The 20,854-nt window shown below is 41.4% G+C and overlaps 1 protein-coding gene across 1 annotated transcript in view; it reads right to left on the bottom strand.

Annotated features, from left to right (window-relative positions):
* LOC138284720 (protein argonaute-3) overlaps positions 1-20,854 on the bottom strand; it is a 916,780-nt gene that overhangs the window by 415,370 nt on the left and 480,556 nt on the right. The window contains exons 7-9 of the mRNA XM_069223834.1: positions 9,458-9,545; positions 7,921-8,068; positions 3,688-3,807 (exon numbers count right to left, since the gene is read on the bottom strand). Of these exons, the coding sequence (XP_069079935.1) occupies positions 3,688-3,807; positions 7,921-8,068; positions 9,458-9,545 (356 nt within the window). The remainder of the gene's footprint in view (positions 1-3,687; positions 3,808-7,920; positions 8,069-9,457; positions 9,546-20,854) is intronic.

Here is a 20,854-nt window from a genome sequence, read left to right as displayed (position 1 = left end):
ACACACGTTTGAAAAGTTTAACAATATGAGGCTAAGAATAATGCTCCCAGAATGCTCTCTGATTAGATGCAAATGTTTGCAGATGCTGTAAGCAAAAGTGATGATTATTTGCTTTCAAAATCAAATGCTCAGAAAAAGAATGCAAGTAGGAAAAAAACATTTCACTATTACATTTTAGGTGCTATTTCTTTGAAGCATCATTTTAGTAAAATGTGTTGATGCATTCTAGTATTTCCAAAAAATATTCCTAATGGAAACTGAGTGTAACCATTTCCAACAAGATTATGGGAAGCATGAAAATAAACAAGCACTGGCAAAGCCAACCGATCCAACATTTGCTCTGATTACTTTGGTTTCCTCAAAGCATGTCTTGTTTTGACATGGCTTTTGTAACACTTTACTGCTGTGGGAGCTGGGAGGCCCTAACCATAGTAACCACCACTGGAAAAAAAAAATGTTTTTGGGTATCAAAAAGCAGACATTGCTATCAGTGGTGTGAACAAAGGCCCTTGCGGCCCCTGCAGTGTGGGGGACCCCTCCGGGGATCTATTTTCTTTGCAGGGTTCCCCCTCCAGTTTCGTTACACCATTGATTGACACAGTTGTTCCTGGAACTGAACAAAACTACCTTGTGTGCCAATATGTTCCTTGTGGAAGAGCAAAATGCAATTACTCACAGTAAAGCCAGACAATAGAAAAATAGAAGTTTAATAAAAACAAAAAGTCTTGGTTAATTCCAGACCTAATTAGGGACACAGATCTTAAAGAAAGTCACAAAGTGCACCTATGGTATATATGTCTTTTAAATAGTGGCTTTCATGAATTCACAAGAACTTACAGAAGTAGACCAGGAAATCTTCCTCCTAGAAAATATTTGTGAACTGTATTTTACCATGAGAAAATATGCATGTGTAGATTTGCTCATGCGAAAATCTATTGAGCGCTCACAAGTTCACTTTCCCTCCAACCACTTGTTTCCTCAACCCTGGAAGAACTGCTACTTCTGCCCTTGTCAAGAGTAAATTTCCAACCTTTCTCAGTATGAGAAAAGATTAGAGAAGAGCTGGGGAAAATCCTTAAAACATGCAAATTAGTAGGTTTGCAGTCTCAAAGGTATTCCAGCCCTGGAACTATTGCTTACCGCTTCCTCCAGGCCCATTATATAGATCTGCGGAAAGATGGCAAAATAAGGAAATTGCTATAGTAGGGATTGAAATTGCAAATTATTCAAGCTGTACTATGGTTTTAGCCCTGGCATAATCCGGGACACTATTATCAGAGCTCTTACATAATGAGATTCCCAATCTGGCAGTCATCTCTAAATTTGGAGTGAACACGTAGCCTTGGCCTGGTGGACATCAAGTCCTTCTTCAGGCCAACAGAGATTGCTTAGTTAGTTTGCTTGTCTCATATGGAGTAGTGAGGTATAAACTAAAGGTGGGGAAATGATTGCATTTGATCATGAGCAAAACACAAAATACTAATGTATAATTATTAATTTGAAGATAATGGTCCATGTGAACTCAGGATTATTCAAACCACAGATCAGACTCCCAAGATGAGGAAAGTAGGTAGGTAGGTATAGAGACTAGAACAAGTATTTTAGTCCAGGTTATTTAACCTAGTGTTTCTAAAGTGTATTCCTTTTTTCCAGCTCTCAAAATTCAGAGCTTTCAGCAACCCCAGACTGGAAGTAATGCAAAGAGTATTACAAAGTATAAAGTGTGACATAGTAGAATTAGTAAATTATGACCTTCAAAAGTATGAAATAAAAAAAGATTTTCATATTGTAAATATCTACTTCTCCGAAGTGCAGGTTGAGAGCCACAGGAAAAACATGCTAGGTGAAGATACCCAGTGTCTCTGTTTCTCTATCATATTTGTCTTATTCGCCTTTCTTCCCCATATATTGCTGACTGCCATACTAATCCTTTCCATGGTCACTAATAGCCCGAGAGAGGTGCGGATGTCAGCATTGCTCCTTTTGGATACGAACTGCAAAGTTAGGGAAACTTTCGAGGAGGCCCATCCAGGTTGGTGTCAAGTGCTGGAGAAGGTAGATGCATCACCAATAGAAGGATTTGAACCATGACAGTCTAAGAGAAGGAGACTGCATCCTTATTGGTAACCTCCATATCTGCCTAGACACCAACACAGACTTCAGCATTACAGAAGGAAAAAGTTGCATATGGCTGATTTAGGACTTGCACTGGTTCAGCCACAGAGATAGTGAAGAGAGGAGTTTGGAGATGCTCTAGAAAATCGGCAGGCAAGGGAGACATTATCAGCCTTTTTTTGGCATATTTGTATACACCAATGAGTAGATGAATGTTGAGTTTCTCTGAGTCGGTCTAAGAGAAGTTGAATGATTATCTTATGTTTAATATCAGCATCGACAGATGAAGGATGTTCATCAGACTGGCATAGTGTGTGTGTGTGTGTATGCACGCAATGTCAAGCTATGAGGTATGGAGTACTTCAACATCAAAGAATTCTATGATGCCGAGCAATAAGTAATGCTTCAGTGCTGAAATGGAAATCGCCCTCAATGGTAAACATGTTGATGCCTCTGGAAAACATGTTGATGATTATCACTGTTGAACAGGAGTGACTACAACAATATGTTGATGATAAGGTTCCCTTTTTCCCTCTTTTCTTATTTTTTTTCCCTTGGATCTAAGTCTGTTGGAGTTCCTAGGTATAGAGGGTGTGATGGCAGTGAAAGCTGTTTATTCCCTGGTGGCCTTGTTACTTTTCTTCTTTGTCACATTTCTCCTGAGGTTTCCAGTTTATCTTCCTTCCCGATGTGCTCTCTGTCCTCAAGTGTACTTTTGGCACAAAATATATAATATTTAATCTTTGATAGACTTGAGAAACTAGGACACAGACCACTCACACATTTCGAGTGTTTGTAGCATCTTTCTTTCTTGCACATGAGGGACATGTCATGAAAAGTGAAGGAACTGTAATATCAAATTAAGGCAAAAGATGCTAAGTGAATTTGAAAGCATCATGATTCTGAGAGAAATTGCCAGAAAAGGGGCAGAAAACACCTAGGAGTATTCCAAGATCTCACTTTCACAATCCAGGAAAAAGAACTTATTCGGTGAGGCAACTGCTAGTGTCGGCATCATGGGATATGGAAGCCACAGGAGTCTTTAAAGGTATAGAATGTGTTTTTTTTTTTTAAGTTCTTTTAAGGTTAAAGCAGTATGCGCTTATATGTGCTGTAATTTAGTTTTGGGATGGGGTTTGTTTTTAAGCAGCCAAAAAAACAAAAACAAATTGGAAAATCTTGCCTTTTGTTGGTGCTGGAAAGCGCCCAGCTGTAGTAGATATGCTGGACTCCTTTGGCTTCAGCTGTATTTAGTACCTTGTAGGATTCTCAGATCTTGTGTCGGTAGGTACCTGCATAATGTCAACACACTGTACGGGTTTTCGTCGTGGTGCCAAGCATGTTTCAAGAGAGCTAGGAGGTATGTACCAGACTGTCTAAACAATGTTTCCACTTGCCCTGTCTTGCAGTGTACAGACAACAGCTATGCTCTTCACATTTGCTCTTGCAATGCTGTTTTCATGGTCAACCTCTCCAACACAATTCCATTAAATAAGATGCAGCTTTTTTTACTGGGGTCTCAAGAGCTGCAGCTATTTACAGGTAAGAAAACTGTATACGTCACAAACTCACTAATCGACTGATCTCCTCTTGCCTGTCTGGGGCTGATCTTGCTGTTGCTTTGATCATCGTGGATGTTTGATTGTCTGTCAGCTTTTTGATACATCTTTGACCTGCGACAATGTTACACACCTGCAAGTAGACAACAAAGAATGTCTTTAATGCGTCTTAAATATTAAAATGTTATTCTAATGCTCTTTACGGATCTGAGAGCTGCTCGGAAAGCGATAAATCGTACAGCCTGACAAAGCACAATGAAAACTGCTCTGAACACCAGAGGTCTAGTAACATGTCAAACAATAGCCAGCATGTGAATAAAAACAGAAATGTCAATCTGCATATTAACAAGCGTAACTTTAATCTTTCAGCTCCTGCATGGTTACGTATGGATGTACTAACCTGGGGCATCATGAAAGCACATGCCTTAGCTCTGTGAGTGAATAGAAGATAGGCAGTGTCTTGACACACTACCTCTTCTCCCCTTCTTTCCACCTAGCTCCTTTCAACCCAGTTTTCATTTTACCACTTGAAAATAGAAGTATATTATGACAAAGTGGGGGTCGGGCCTGTATTGTATGACAGAAAATGTAGAAAGACTATGATTACATTAGTTGCTATGGTAAGAAAATGTAACCTGTAATCCTAGTTCTACATCTTTACAGAGGTCATAACCATAGAATATTCAGCCTGCCTGCAAGAACTAGAGAACACTTCATACCCCTAAAATAATAGTAAACAGTTATTTGTAAGATGTGAAAACATGTCATTTCTAAAATGCAAGAATAACCCCATAGCCTAAACAGGTCAGTTTTGTGTGGAAATATTTAATTCAAACATTATTAGACTAAACAAACACTGCAGCATGAAAATTCACGTGTGCTGCAACAAACAAAAAGGTCCCAAACCCCTAGATGGAAGAAAGTACAAGATGGAAAAAAGTCTAACTAATAAGAAGTACCTTATCCAAAAAGATGTTTTATAGCAGCCTGGCCAACTAAGGAGTCCTCCCACAATCTTCAACCTAATGCTTGTTGAAAATATGTACTGACTTCCGTGTAGCTGCTCTACATATGGTTAACATTTTGACAATTTGTCAACCCAGTAGTGGTAACTGCTTTCCCTTATGAGGAATGAGCCTAAAGATTACTGTGTACAGGCTTGTTGGCAAGTTGACAGCATAAGGAAACACATTAAACTATTCATCTAGAAATGGATTGTTTAGATCAGTGGTTCCCAACCTTTTGACGTTTGTGGACATCCCACTTTATCACCACTGTAACCTGGGGACCCCCACTGAATCATCATTGGAATACAGGGACTGACTGAGTCATTACTGGAAGCCTGGGACCCCGTCCTAAACACTGTTGATGATTTGAACTGTAAAAAAGTCCATAAAAAATAAAGAAACAAGCATTCATCAAACACATACACAAATGATAACACATTTTGTTTAAATTGCAAACAAATATAAATAAAATATTTAAAAAATAATTTTAATAGGAAGGTTGGAGCTTTTCTAAATTCACCTGAAGCCACAGATCATCCTACTGTATTCTGTTTGATGCACCTGCACTGTTCCCAAGAATCAATCTGTGGACACTAATTTAATTTTTAGCGTCCAATTTCAAATTTCTTGACATTTACAGTACGTTTTAAAAATTTCAATTGTACATTTGGCCACTTTATTTATTTACACTTTATTAATTTGTTAATATAATTTATTTTTCTAAGCAGTCACGGCTCCCCTGAGGAGGCTTTGCAGACCCACCAGAGGTCCCTGGACCATAGGATTGGAAACTACTGGTTTAGATGGAGCCAAACAAGTTCAGATTATTCCATAGTTGTAATTTGTTTTAACTCTGTAAAAGTAACATTTTAATACTCACTTTACATCCCAAAATTGAAGGGATTATTGAAGAAAACCAGCAATGATATAGAGTGGTTAATTTTGGAATTTATTTATTAAGCATCCGAATACTAACTTGCACCCAGTGATTAGCGAGCTAATGAACGAAGCTCTATTGGGTGTAAAAATAAACTGAAGCAAACCCCAGCACCAAACCATTTGAAACAAAGTTTTCTTTAAAATGAAAAAATGAATGTATGCTCTACCTAGGAATTCAAATCCAAAGTTATAAAGCAATTACTATAGATAACTATGGGCCCGCATTCGAAAAACTGACCATATCCACTTATCACAAGCAAACAGGGTTGCATTAATCAACATTGTAATCTTACCTAATGCTTTTTATATGTTTGCTAGCATTCCAATACTGCTATTACACTATTTCATATGCTACTTACCTGACTAATCTGGCCAAGTAAGCAAGTCAGATATAAATGGGATAAACCAACATTACCCTATGGTAAAGCTGGGTTTGATGTGCCTGATTCTGTTCGATATAACCAGGCAGGTCAAACCCATTACGCTATACACAGGTAATACCCCATCCTTCTCATACCGCATACAGAAGCTGAAACCAAAGAAATGCGTTGCTGTTCCCTGACTATCACCACCTTTGTGGACATACCTTACCCAATAGATAACAACAGCACTGTTGCCTCGCCCAAGAAACCCTGCTGAATCACAGGCAGGAAATCAGGCTGCCATGATCTACAGTCACCTGCAACTCCACTACTATACAATCACACGCTACCCCCAACATTAGGCCAGACTGTAGACTCTAATATGTCAAGAACTAACAAACAGGCAAACTATATGATGAAAAAGAATTAATAACCATCGAGAGGTTCAAAGAACTGAAAGCAGACAGCCAGTTAGACCTATTCTTCTACTTCCGGCTGCAACATGCAATCAAAGCCTGATACACATCCTTTCCAAAGACCCAACACAATTAACGCCACTGACGAAAATAATTAGATTGTTAGGGACGAAAGGCTATATATCTGAAATATATCACTGGTGCAATGGTAATGTAAGAGAGGGAGATATACAAGCGGTGAAATCTTGGGAGATAGACCTAGGTGACCAATAGTCAGTGGAAAAGTAGACTATAGCTTCTCCCAAAGAGCACACATATTGTCAAATTAAAAACAAAATATAACACCACAAATTCCTACATAAGATGTATGTTACCCAATTACGACTGCACAAGTTAGAAACTAATAAAGATCATGAATGCACAAGATAGAGAACCCTACAAGCTGACTTTCTACATTCAGCATGGAAAAGCCCAGAGAGATACCACTTTTGTGACTGATAATATGAGAAATATCCCAAATAGTGGAGCATGAATTCCCATGCGAGTCCCTTGTTGGGCTGCACAGCAAATATTGCTGAATCCTTAAGAAAACATACGGTGACCCTACTACTGCCTGCTAAACGGCAGGTTCGATGAGATGGATGAGAGGCCATGTTCCTAAGTTAAAATAATGGGTACAAAATATGGCATGGTGCACAGCGTCGGACTGACATATAGAGGAACCAGGCAGTGCCCGATGGCCTGGTCTTATAGCTCAGTTTGTAGGCCTGGTGTATTGCAAGGTGGGCAGTTTTTAAGTGTTGATTTCCCTGATATTACCACAAGCATTGCTAGCAGTAAACATAAATGTATGCAATCTCTCATTCCTTGTAAAATATCCATACAGCGTATCCTTACAAAGTCAAAACTGGCTTGATTTGCAAATATGGGCCACTTTTTTAGCTATGTGGTTAGCTAATGGGGGCCACTTTTATTTTGGTGCCTGGGCCTATCTTTTATCCAAGTCTGAAACTGATGGTGCAGTATAAATAGGGACGAGTATTCTAAGCTGCTGCTCCCAAAGTATAGACCAACAGACATCTGATAATATACCTACCAACAAGTGGCTGCAGCAGGATATGAATTAAAAGGATTACGTAAAACACAAAGTATACATAATTGTCGAGTTACTAGATTGTAGATTTAATAAAACTAAGAAATAAGACAATGTACCTTTTATAACAGTTTTAACATCAGTGTCTTACTATCTGTATGAAAATGTATGGTAAATCAAATTGTACTGTATGGTATTAGGTATAAAAAAAATATATATTATGCGCCTACGTGTGTTCTAGCACTCGTGTTTTCTATGTTTTTTGTGTCATAAATTAACACATAAAAAAGAAATGTTGAAGTGTTCAATAAAAACAAATTAGTACTGTGCCAGGCTATTGTGGTAAGCATTGAGGAAAGACTCCTTATTGTGTCGGCCATTAACTGCCCACGATAAAACATAGAATCAGACCAACAGCTAAACACTTACTTCTAGAGGCAGGTAGGTGTGCTTCTGCTCCTGTCCCACTTGCAGACAGGGAAGGTGCGGATATTTCAGTTGAAGGTTGTACTTTTCCCTGAAGTACTGTGCTACCGTCCGCTCCACAGTCTGTCCGTTTTCCAACTGTAATGGGAAACTAGGAAAAAAAGGATCAGTCATGACAGATTTCATGCATCGACTGCACATCACTCAGCACCACTTCCCAAAAACACGAGTGTGGGGGACTAGCACATAAACAAGGATTTTATGCGGCCAACTCGGTAAATACAAAATGTCGCAGATTGCATTTCTGTGAGCAAAGTGAGTTAAATGTATTTATGTTTTTCTTTCAACAATAATCCAACGTGAAGATAAAATGTAAAAGCAGGTCCCTGAATACTTTTTCATCATGTCGTTTGGATATGTTTGTTAGTTCTCGACATGTTAGAGTCTACACTCTGATCTTATAATTCCTTAGGAAAAAGAAAAGAAAAAAAAAAGATAGAGGCGTAGAGTGAAGTGGAGTAGCATTAGAGTGCAGTGACGATGAGTTGAGAGGCATGGATTGGAGTGGCCTAACTGTAGTGGAATAGAGTGGCATGGTGTAAAGTGGAGTATGTATGGTGCCATAGCGCACTGCTGTTACAGACAATACATTTTCAATTGAAATGTCCATTACATTTGCATAGACACACAGTTTTAGTGATAAAAACATATTCAGCACACAAATGGTAATGTGTGAAAATGTCATCACCTTTTCTACTAGTGTACTGATTGTATTAAAATATCTTTTACCACCACACTTCTCAATTACAAACAATATGCTTAACTTGTAAATGAACTGTGCAAATATTTCACAGTATATCAGAATTAGAGAATTAGAAAACCACAAACATTTACATTTTGTTGTGTGCTAGAAAAAAGCCATTCCTTTCACAGCAAGATAGTCACACAAATCCTCTCACTTTGAAGTCAGAGAAAAAAAATTAAACACCAAGGTCCGACGGAAGACAGAGCCTGACATCTGACCTCTGTCTTTGAATGCACAGCAAATGTGACAGGATAAGAACAAGACTTAAAGACCTGTTTACAGAAAACAAGCAAAACAGAGTAAGCTCCACAGGAGGAATGAACTCAAGCTGGACAGCCTAAAAACACAGTTAGCACACGGAAAGCAAGCAAATGTGAGTTACAAGCCACAAAGCTGATGATAAGCAATGGGTGGAATGCTTTTCCAGGGAAGCTTTCTGAATGTCCCCAAGTTGTCTTTAGGAAACCACGCAGCTGCGCTATCTGGTAGGCTTTGACCTAAAAAGCAGGAGAACCCTAATCCTCAATCAATTTCCGCACCACTGAGGCAACTAGGTATTGGGGCCAGCTGTTTATGACTCGGATCATAAATGTAGATGCTCAGCTTTCTGTCTTGAGGCTAATGATCTTACCATAATTCCTCAATGGCAATATAAGAAAACACTGTAGGTTGTTACCAGTTACGTATCTGAGTGGCAGAGATGTGCTTGTGTGATTATCAAAATAATTAGCTTACGTTTGATGACTAGCAGGTCTTCTTGTTACATTGCAAACACGGTATTTCCTTCTCATCGTTCCACAATGAGTCACCTCCACCTTCAGACCTACAGCAATGCAAAAAATTCAAAAATGAACAATTATATCACACTAGCATTGTTAAGAAATTTCACACATATGACTTTCTGCTGAATGGTACAAGATGATCTGACCTCGTTCCTACTCGCTGTTTTGTTCAGCTTCTTTTGATTTAAAGGGTACGGGTAACACATGCAAGAATAAAGAAGTGGAAATAGGAAAGACGTTGGCGTTCAGTTTAATTTCAACACACCCACCAGCGTTACTTAAATGTTCAAATTCTTGTAAAAAACAGTTGCTTGGAATCTCAGCTTTCCAAAATGGTAACACTTAATGAAGTTAAACACTGAACAGCTCCGTTCGTGTAACACTTCCTTAAGCGTTTTAGCAAAGAGAAATTATCTTTTGAATGACCTATACATATTTAGTTTGTAAATAGCGTATCTGCGGGCAGGTTATCCCTCAGTGTAAAGCAAATGAAGTAGCAGCCTCCATGCTTTCTAAGCTGGGCTGTGTCAAAGCTTGTTACCTTTACGTTTCAACCACCCTTCTGGCAAAGTAGTTAATGATTCAAAACTCAGGAGTTAAACTCATAACTAGACTACGTTAAGTTTGACCACACTAGGGAAGCCAGAAGGCAGTGGTTATGGATACCAGTGCAACAAAGGATCCTCTAGTTAAATCACAGATCACCATGTATCACCCAGAGTAAACATTGCGTTCTGACTGCTGTCACTTGTTTCAGACAATATAGCCTTTGAGAGAAGTCTTATCTGTTTTCAGTATCTAAGGCCTGGCATCAATCACTTGTTGGTATGCGATCCATAACGGAGCACAGTGTCTTCTGGAAAATAAAATTAAAACCTATCATTTTGAATGATTTTATGTTACAGTTCCCTATTATCTGTTTTGTTTTCTTGTATACCACACATAAGTACTTTCATTTGTCGCACCGACATATCTAGTAGGTGAAGGTTGCGCCTTTAAGTTCGTCATTCATTCATCTATTCAAAGAACATTGCTCTTGTAGGGAAGGAGCGTGATCCACTATGCCACAATTCACAACACTACTAGTTGAATCCTTAGTTAGTTTGACAGGTAAGAGCATCCTCATCCTTTTACTGTTAGCATACCATAAAAGCCATAAGTGAGGAGGATGGGCTGTTTATCGATTCAATAAAAATGTCCATGATGGAGAACAAAGGTCTACAAGTAAATAACCTCTCTTTTTCCATCATGAAATCTTGACTGATAGTCCTAATAATCGTATAAAATAGCAAGCTCGAGGTGTGACCTGGCTGGGCAAAAGGTGGTTGTGCCTTGCCAAGGCTCCACGATGACCTCGTTAACAGGTAATATCAGACATTTTAGTACAACATCTTCCACCTAGAGAAAAAGGATTAAATATCCGCTGGGGTGCTGAGCGGAATGTCTCAAAGAAAAGACAGAGCAGGAGTAGGGTGACCACCCGTCCGTAATTTTCACTGACTGCCCGTAATTTCGCCCTGCAGTCCGTTGTCCGTGGTGAAAGGCTTAACGGACAGCATTTGTCCATAATTTTAGCCTTTAACCTAAAGGACAAAATGTAATTAGGGCAGATCAGTTCCCCCAGCTGGACTGAAAGGCAGGGAGTCTCCTGTGCTCTGAGAGAAGGAGGGGCAGACAAATAAGGAAAGGTCTTCTTGCCAGGGTGTCTCCTTCCCTAAAGAAATGCAGATGTCCGCAACTGGTAAATCTGCAAATGTGAAGGGGCTTCGGAATCTGCATTGACTTTAACCCCTTAGCTGCTAGGCCTTCCCCCCCAGTGTGGCGCCCTTTCTTGGCTGTTTGGGGTAGTTTGCACTTAAGCCTTCATAAGCTATCCATGCCACATTTGTGTCCTTTTATTCCAACATCCTAGGGATTCTAAAGGTACCCAGAGTATGTGGGTTCCCCTGGAGACCCAAAAAGTAGCCAAAACATAGCAAATATTTCGTTTTTTCAAAAAAACTGGGAAAAAAGGGCTGCAGAAGAAGGCCAGAATAGGCAAAATTCTGAATTCAGCAAGGGGTCATTTGTGTAGATCCTACAAGGTTTTCCTACAGAAAATAACAGTTGAAATAAAAATAAAATTGAAATTGAGGTGAACAAAACAGCATTTTTTCACCATGTTTTACTCTGTAACTTTTTCCTGCGATGTCAGATTTTTTAAAGCAATATACCGTTACGTCTGCTGGACTCTTCTGGGTACGGGGATATATAAGGCTTGTAGGTTCATCAAGAACCCTAGATACCGAGAGCCAATAAATGAGCTGCACCTTGCAATGGGTTTTCATTCTATATCGGGTATACAGCAACTAATTTACTGAAATATAGAGAGTGAAAAATAGGTATCAAGAAAACCTCTGTATTTCCAAAATGGGCACAAGATAAGGTGTTGAGAAGCATTGGTTATTTGCACATCTCTGAATTCTGGGGTGCCAATACTAGCATGTGAATTACAGGGCATTTCTCAAATAGACGTCTTTTTTACACACTGTCTTACATGTGGAAGGAAAAAATGTAGAGCAAGACAAGAGGCAATAACACGTGTTCTGCTATTCTGTGGTCCCCCAAATCTCCGGATAAAAATGATATCTCACTTACGCGGGTAGGCCTAATGCCTGCGAGAGAAAACGCAACATGGACACATCACATTTTTACATTGAAAACTGACGTGTTTTTTGTAAAGTGCCTACCTGTGGATTTTAGCCTCTAGCTCAGCCGACACCTAAGGAAACCTATGAAAACTGTGCAGTTTTGAAAACTAGACACCTAGGGGAATCCAAGATGGGGTGACTTGTGGGTTCTGTTACCCAGAATCCTTAGCAAATCTCAAAATGTGGCCAAAATAACACTTTTTTTCTCATATTTCGGTGACAGAAAGTTATGGAATCTGAGAGGAGCCACAAATTTCCTTCCACCCAGCGTTCCCCCAAGTCTCCCAATAAAAATGATACCTCACTTGTGTGGGTAGGCCTAGTGCCCACGACAGGAAGTGCCCCAAAACACAACGTGGACACATCACATTTCTCCCCAAAGAAAACGGAGCTGTTTTTTTGCAAAGTGTCTAGTTGTGGGTTTTGGCCTCTAGCTCAGCCGGCACCTAAGGAAACCTACCAAACCTGCGCAGTTTTTTAAAACTAGACACCTAGGGGAATCCAAGATGGGGTGACTTGTGGGGCTCTCATCAGGTTCTGTTACCCAGAATCCTTTGCAAACCTCAATATTGTTTTAAAAAAACACTTTTTCCTCACATTTCGGTGATACAAAGTTCTGGATTCTGAGAGAAGCCACAGATTTCCTTCCACACAGCATTCCCCCAAGTCTACTGATAAAAATGGTACCTCACTTGTGTGGGTAGGCCTAGGGCCCGCGATAGCAATAGATCACACAATGGTTAATGTTGGTCCTTACATGAGGGCAACTGTGGGGTGATTCATTCCTGGTACAGGCACTCAAGTGGGGTAGTGTTTTTATCAGGACAGGTGGGGAAACACTGGGTGGGAGGAATTGTGTGGATCCCAACATATTTCTGCAGTTTGTGTGACAGAAATGCAAGAACAAAATAGTGTTTTTATGCAACATTTCAGCTTTGCAGGGTATTATGGGTAAGACAACTTTGGGGAGTCCACACAAGTCACACCTCTGTGGACTCCCCCGGATGCGTAGTTTCCCAAAATGTCTGGGTTTGGTATGTTTCCCTATATGGTCACCGAGCCCAGTACCAAAAACGTAGGTGCCTGCCTTACAAAACCAGTTTGTTTTATGATAGATAATTTTGATGTCTCCACAATACGATTTGGGCGGTGGAATTTGGGGCTGAACTAAATTGGGGAGCTCCCAAGAGAGCACTCTCTCTCTGCCTGCCGCCGCATACACCTGCTCTCTGGGTTGAGCTAACCCTCTATAGTCTCGCTGTACAGACTGTGCTTGCAAAGGGACAGCAGGACTGTCCTCATCACCTCCACCATAATCACTGGAAAAGGAGTTATCGAATGGGACTCTTCCGACTGAAAAATTACTCCCAGAATCTGCGCATTTGCCCTATCCCTCAGATGCTGTCTCAGTATCTACTGTCTCTGATCCTACGTCAGAGCTGTCCTTTATAACCCGAGTTAGGGCTTGAGCAGCAGTCATCCAGCGAGATGCCATCTCTGCTACTGGCTAAACTGTTGCTCTAAAACACAGGCCAATGTAGACAGTCACAAAATTGCTGGTGGGTGTGTGTGTGATACCTGCAACAGTAGAGGTCACCTTACCTTCACTTTTTCCCTCAATCAGTATGTTCTCTCAAGACACTCAAAAAAACAAAAAGACACACTATTACACATCACCTTGTCACATACCAATCGTCACAGTCTTTAGCGCCTCTAGCGCCCAGTCTAACAATCATTATTGGTTCTCCCACTCCCATTTCCTCCCCCTCCGATTCCCTCACTACCACCCAGCAAAAATTGTGCATTCAATCTCTCCATGGCCCCCCTCACACATACATTTCATTTGTATTATAGCGCAGGTAATGGCTGGCTTTACTAATCCATCCAGCTATTCACATATAATAAAGTTTTGATCCTTTTAGTAGGCATATAAATCTTCTGCGCTACTTTATGGCATCAAAACTGCTACTAGACAAAAGTCAGATCCTTTTCTAGCAGAAACATATTCACAAGAGTTACTTGACTTTTTTTTATTGCTGCCTAAAGGCTACAGTTGAAACGCGTCAGTTAAGTATGTGCATTGCTTTGAAGACGCAAGCTGCAACTGCAAGAGAACTGGTGTTGAATATATATATATGTAAAGAGATCACTTTTATATTTGGGTGTGGTTTTCCTGGCGGCCGGTCCCAGCCAAAGTGATCGCTATGTATATATATATATATATATATCTACATACATATATCTATATATATATATAGATCAATATATATATAAATATATAGATCAATATATATATATATATCTATATATATATATATATATATTTTGTATAAACCATACAGCTGTTAAAAAAAAAGATTGCCCTCACAGGGGGTCGCCCTGCTCACGGACGACTCCCTGTAGATTTCATTTTTTTTTTTTTTTAAACGTATACACCCCTGGGGGTGGCGGGGCACGATCACGCCCTCCTCTTCCCCCATGGGTAAACCTACCTTTAAAAAAAAATATATATGCCCCGGGAAGGAGTGAGGGGGTGGGGTCTAATGGGGTTTTCCTGGCCCTCGAGTTCGGGAAGGCCTAGTTTGAAAGGGGAGAGTCTCCCCTTTCAAACAAGACCTTCCCGAACGTCGGGAAGGCCGTTTGGGGCAGTTTTCCCCACTGTACAGGAAGCGCCCGCAAGGCCGCTTCCTGCTCCGGTGGAGAAAACAAACAGTGATGTCAGCGCACCTCGCTGACGTCACAAAGGGGCGGGTAGGGGGCTTGGGGGAGACACGGGAGATCTTCTGTGTCTCCCGGGGTATTTTTTTAACCCCCTCCCTGATGTCGGTCACTGGTCGTGACCCGCACCACAGAGGTAGTGTGCGCCTGCACTGTAGGGGTTAATCAAAGGAGTCATTTGAAGCTTTATGATGACAAAGATATTTTCTTTTAGAGAGGTACTGTAAGGGTGTTCCAAGGTGAGCTGTGAAGTGTGTGGGTTTATTGGAGTGTTATAAAAAAAGTTAGTACTAGGTATAAACTGTATAATATTCAAATCTGTATTTTAGAAGGACTTTTTATTTATTTAACGGAGATGTATTCACAAATTTTGTAGCAGCCTATATTATGATGTGTGTAATGCATGTTTAAAATAAGGACTTACACATTCACAGTTCTTTCAGGTACCTTGGTACCTCATAGTACTAACAAACATTGGCAAAGCCAACAGGTCTCGTCTACGCAAGAGTTATTGGCTTTGCCAATGTGTTTTAGCCATGTTATACACTAGAGTGGCTGATGTTCAGCATGGCTAAAAGTTAGTGGCATAGTGGTGTAGCGTGGAGTAGAGGGGCATAGGAGCAGCGGCGTAGAGTACAGTGGTGCATAGTGAAGGCCAGTGCAGTTTAGAGTGCATTGGCGTAGAGTGCACTGGCATGATGTGGCGTAGGACAGAGTAGAGTGGCATTGAGTGCAGTGGAGTAGAGTGGCATACAAAAGAGTGGCAGAGAGTGCAGTAGTGCAGAGTGGTGCAGTGGCATAGAGTGCAGAGTAGACTCACGTGGCTTGGAGTGCAGTGGCATAGAGTGGTGCAGAGTGGAGTAGTGTAGAGTGGTGCCGTGCAGAGTTTAGTACAGTGCTCTAGAGTACAGTGGCAGAGTGCAGGGGCACAGAGTACAGTGGCGTAGAATGCAGTAGTACAGAGTAGAATGGTGTAGAGTAGAGTGGCGGAGAGTGCAGTGTTTCAGAGTAGTGTGTCAGTGCAGTGGTGTAGAGTGGTACAGAGAGCAGTGGCGTAGAGTACAGTGGTGCACAGTAAAGGGCAGTGGTATACAGAGCAGTTGTTTAGAGTGCATTGCTGTAGAGTGCAGTGGCATAGAGTGGCATGGGGCAGAGTAGAGTGGCAGAGTGCAGTGGAGTAGAGTGGCATACAACAGAGTGGCAGAGAGTGCCGTAGTATATAGTGGTGCAGTGGCGCAGAGTAGGCTCGAGTGGCACAGAGTGCAGTCGCGTAGAGTGGTGCTGAGTGGAGCAGTGGAGCATGGTGCAGAGCAGAGTATAGTGCTGCAAAGTGCAGTGATGTGGAATGGAGTTATGCAGAGTAGAGTAGTATAGAGTGCAGTGGAATAGAGTGTATTGGTGCAGAATGCAGTACAGTGTTGCAGAGTGAGTGTCAGAGTGCAGTTGTTACAGTGCAGTTGTTTACAGTGCAGTGGTGTAGAGTGCATTGAAGTACAGTGCAGTAGTTTAGAGTGCAGTGGCATAGAATAGAATAGATTGTTTCAGAGTAGAGTGCAGTGGCATAGAGTGGAGAGGGGTAGGGTAGAGTGCAGTGGCATAAAGTATACTATTTCACAGTAGAGTACAGTGGAAAGGTGGAGGGTAGAGTGGAGTTGCATAGAGCTCCATAGAGTGTGATGGCATAGAGTAAAGTGGTGTAGAGTGCCATGGCATAGAGTAGACTAGACTGACTACAGTGTAATGATGTAGAGTACAGGTGCATACAGTTGAGTGTTATAGAGTAAAGTGCACTAGCATAGAGTATATTAACATAGAGTGCAGTGGCGTACAGTGCAGTGTTGCAGAGTGGAGTTGTGCGGACCAGATCGGTGTTGCTTAGACTGGAGTGGTATAGCGCGCAGAGGCGCAGTGGTGTAGAGAAGCGTAAAGTGCATTGGCATAGAGTAGAGTGGTACAGAGTAGAGTAGAGAGGCGTAGTGTGAAGTAGCATAGAGTGCAGTGGCATGGAGTGGAGAAAAGTGCAGTGTCCCATAGTGCAGTGGCATGGAGGGGTGTAAAGTGGAGTGATGCAGAGTAGGGTGCAGTGGTGTGGAGTGGTGCTGAGCAGAATGGAGTGGAGTGGACTATGCATGGTGTGGTAACACAGTGCCATTACAGACAACATGTTTTTGATTTAAATGACCATTACACTGCACAGACTCACAGTTTTTCAAATAAAACTATACAGTGGACAGACGATGTGTGGAAATTGCATTACTTAATGCAATGATTTGTTTTAATCATATAAAGGTATTTGTTTCCAGCACAGTTCAGAATTAACAAAAATGTCCTTCATTTGTTCTCCTAATTCTGATATATTCTGGTTTATTTAAATGTTGTCATGTGATAGAAAAAAGCTCTTTCCTAACCCCAGTATCCAGCAAGATTGTTGCATAAGTCCTCTCACTTTGAAGTCAGAGACAGCAAAGTAAACACTAAGTTCCCACCCAAGACAGAGCCTGACATTTGACCTTGTTCTTTGAATGCACAGCAAATGTGATGAGATAAGAAAAAGATTTACAGGCCTGTTTACAAAAAGGGAGCACTCGGAAGGATACTGTAAATAAGGTTTTGGCAAGGTAAGAGACAAACTAAAGCTGCATAGCCTAAAACAAATAAAAGAAGAGAGAAAGACCCACAATCCACCTATCCGCCAAGGGGACAGGGCACCAAATTGCAATGATATAAGAATAAAAAACCCTTGGAGGGAAATATATTCTAACACTACACTAGTCTCTTATCAAACACACTCACACCCCCCCAATAAGCGGTCATAATAAAGGAATGTAAAAAAAATACATGTATACAGTTTTAATGATAATCAATGGAAAATATGATAATAAATGGCCCCCGCATAAATGCTAGTGTAAAAGAAGTGAGGTAAAATTAATTCTGTTATTAAAAATACCCACTAACTCACATACACATTAGTACCCACCATAAAATAAACACATTAAAAATTATATTAAGAATATTTCATACCCAAACTCTGTGGTATCCCACACCCTAATAGCATCACTAAAAGCTCTGCACCCTAAAACGGTAGAAGGTGGGACAAAAAGAAGGACCCCGGAAAAAGACTTGGTACTGTGAACCAAATTGGGGGCACATTTCTCAGCCCTAACAAAGGATCTGAATTCAATGCACCAGAGGAATTGAAATGAGAGTCTGGTACTGAAACCAAAAAGTTGGACATACTCTCTGGATCCAAATGTGATTGATTCATGACAGATGTATTTTGGAAATAGACATGAACTAATGGACTGGGAGAACATATGTTTGTCCTGAGGAAGGTGGAGAAAAATTGTAAAGACCATTGAAACATGTCGACGCTAGTGTAATAGCTGGACTCATTGGACTTTGCCAATATCAGATGACAAACGGGGTGCTCTAATCTATTGGTTTGTTGATACCTAAGTGGGACAGCTGTATGAGATAGACAAAGGAGGGTGTCTTGTGAGTTATCTTCCTCTGATGCCAGTGTTCAGGGTGCAGAGCTTCTAGTGATGCTATTAGGGTGTGGGATACCACGGGGTTTGGGTATGAAATATTCTTAATATAAATTTGTATGTGTTAATTTTATGGTGGGTACTAATGTGTATGTGAGTTAGTGGGAATTTTAATATCAGAATTAATTTTACCTCACTTCTTTTTTTTAATAGCATTTATGTGGGGGGCATTTATTATTATATTTCTTATTGATTATCATTAAAAAAAATATATATATATTTTTACATTCCTTTATTATGGCCACTCATTGGGGTGTGTGTGTGTGTGTGTGTGTTTGATAAGACAACACTGTGGTATTAGAATATGATATTTCCTTTCAAGGAGTTTTTATTCTTATATCACTAAAATAAATAACGCCAGCAAATTGAAAGCAACAAAATGTGAGTTTCAAACCACAAAGTCAGTGGAAAGCAACGGGCGGAATTCATTCCCAAGAAAGCTCTATGAATGTACTTAAAGTGACAGCTGTGGAATACATTGTGGGGAAACTCGACTATTTTAGTCCAGTCCGTATCTTGCAGAGGTTTGGTTACATCAAACACTCAGGTAGTATGACGAGAAGACCTGGAGTGGTCTCAATGCTGCAGGAAAGGTCTGTACACCAATTCTATCAATTTGCCACCAGTCCCTATGGTGTAGAACTTCTGGCACACCTCATGTAGGATTAGTGCTAGGTAACAGACATGAAATAGGGCATTTAATGATTGTTTAAGGTAGTTGTAAGTTAAGAGTTGACCGGGGTGAAGATGATAGTCTGCCACAAGGGTTTGGAAATTTAGTAGCTCGCCGTCCGGAAACAAATCCCCCAATTTTAAGACACCTGCAGCATGCCACTGATGAAGTTGCTCTGAGCACAGCCGTCCTTGTGCAAGTGGGAAAGCTTAGCAGAGGTAGTGCAGGAGCACAGGGTTTCTTTGTGTCAGTGAGTTTACAGGTTCTAGCGAGAAAGCTGTGCATGATAACCACGGATGTTGATCTGTAGAATGGTCCGTAGGAAACAATGAGCAGTGCATAAGCCCTCCTTAAAAGTCCTAACAGATAAACCCATTCTCATGCAGGGGGGGCAGACAAAAAGCCAGTGAGCCATCCATTGGACCTGTGCAGCTGAATACTAGCGTTCTAAGTCCAGAAGGCCTAATCCACCAACATTCACAGGTAGCTTTAGAGTAGAAAGAGGTACCCGATGGCGCCCCAGCGACCAAATCAGATGTGTGGCAAGTCTGAAGAAGGAAAGAAGCAAGAGCAGGGGAAAGTTTGCAAAATAATACTATCATCGGTGTAGCACACTATCTTCACTAGTGCCATGTGGCCCACTACAGAAAGCAGAAGAGAAGACCAAAAAGCAAACTGGGCTTGGAGGGACCGGGACGCTCTGCCGAGATTTCCATCCTGCAGATCAGTGGGAGAATGGTGGATAGTAATCACTAGGGCCCTCATTATGACATTGGCGGTAAGTGCCGCTTCCCGCCATGCTGACTGCAGCCAACATACCGCGACCGCTGCGGTATACCGCTACGGGTATTATGACCCACACATAGAAATCCACCACTATAAAGACACACACACAAGTCCGCCAGCCCAAAGGTCAGTGATAAACTGGCGGTACCCAAACCCACACCGTTACGTTAGAAATACGCCCACAGCATAATGATCCACGAATCACCGCAGCGGTCATTCAACCATGGTAAACCATTGGTGGTACACACCGCCGCGCTCAAAATACACACACACTAACAAAACACCACCACATTGGACAATTCAAACTACACACACCTGACACACATACACACACCACACCCACACACAACACTATAAAACACACACACACTATCCACAACCCTTTACGACTCCAAAGAAACTACAACAGAGACAGCGAGACACCAAGAGCACCCACAGAACCAGAGCCACAGAACACCATCACCCATACACCATCCATGGACCTCACAGCACACACCCCAACACATCACCCCATACACCGTCACACACACCACTCACACTACACCCATGGCACCACAAAGACACCCCAGATTCTCTGAGGAGGAGCTGAGGGTCATTGTGGAGGAAATCATCCGGGTAGAGCCACAGCTATTCGGATCACAGGTGCAGCTGATGTCCATTGCTAGGAAGATGGAGCTATGGCGGAGAGTCGTGGACAGGGTCAACGTCGTGGGACAGCACCCCAGAACAAGGGATGACATCAGGAAGAGGTGAAACGACCTACAGGGGAAGGTGTGTTCCATGGTAGCAAGACACCAGATAGCTGTACAGAGGACTGGCGATGGATCCCCACCTCCTCCCCCACAACTAACAACATGGGAGGAGCAAGTCTTGGCGATCATGCATCCTGAGGGCCTGGCAGGAGTAGCCGGAGGACTGGACTCTGGTAAGTCAAA

This window comes from Pleurodeles waltl, chromosome 3_1, assembly GCF_031143425.1.
Source record: "Pleurodeles waltl isolate 20211129_DDA chromosome 3_1, aPleWal1.hap1.20221129, whole genome shotgun sequence".
NCBI classification, from domain to species: domain Eukaryota; kingdom Metazoa; phylum Chordata; class Amphibia; order Caudata; family Salamandridae; genus Pleurodeles; species Pleurodeles waltl.
The sequence above is the reverse complement of the archived record's forward strand: the minus strand, read 5'-3'. Positions and strand labels throughout refer to the sequence as shown.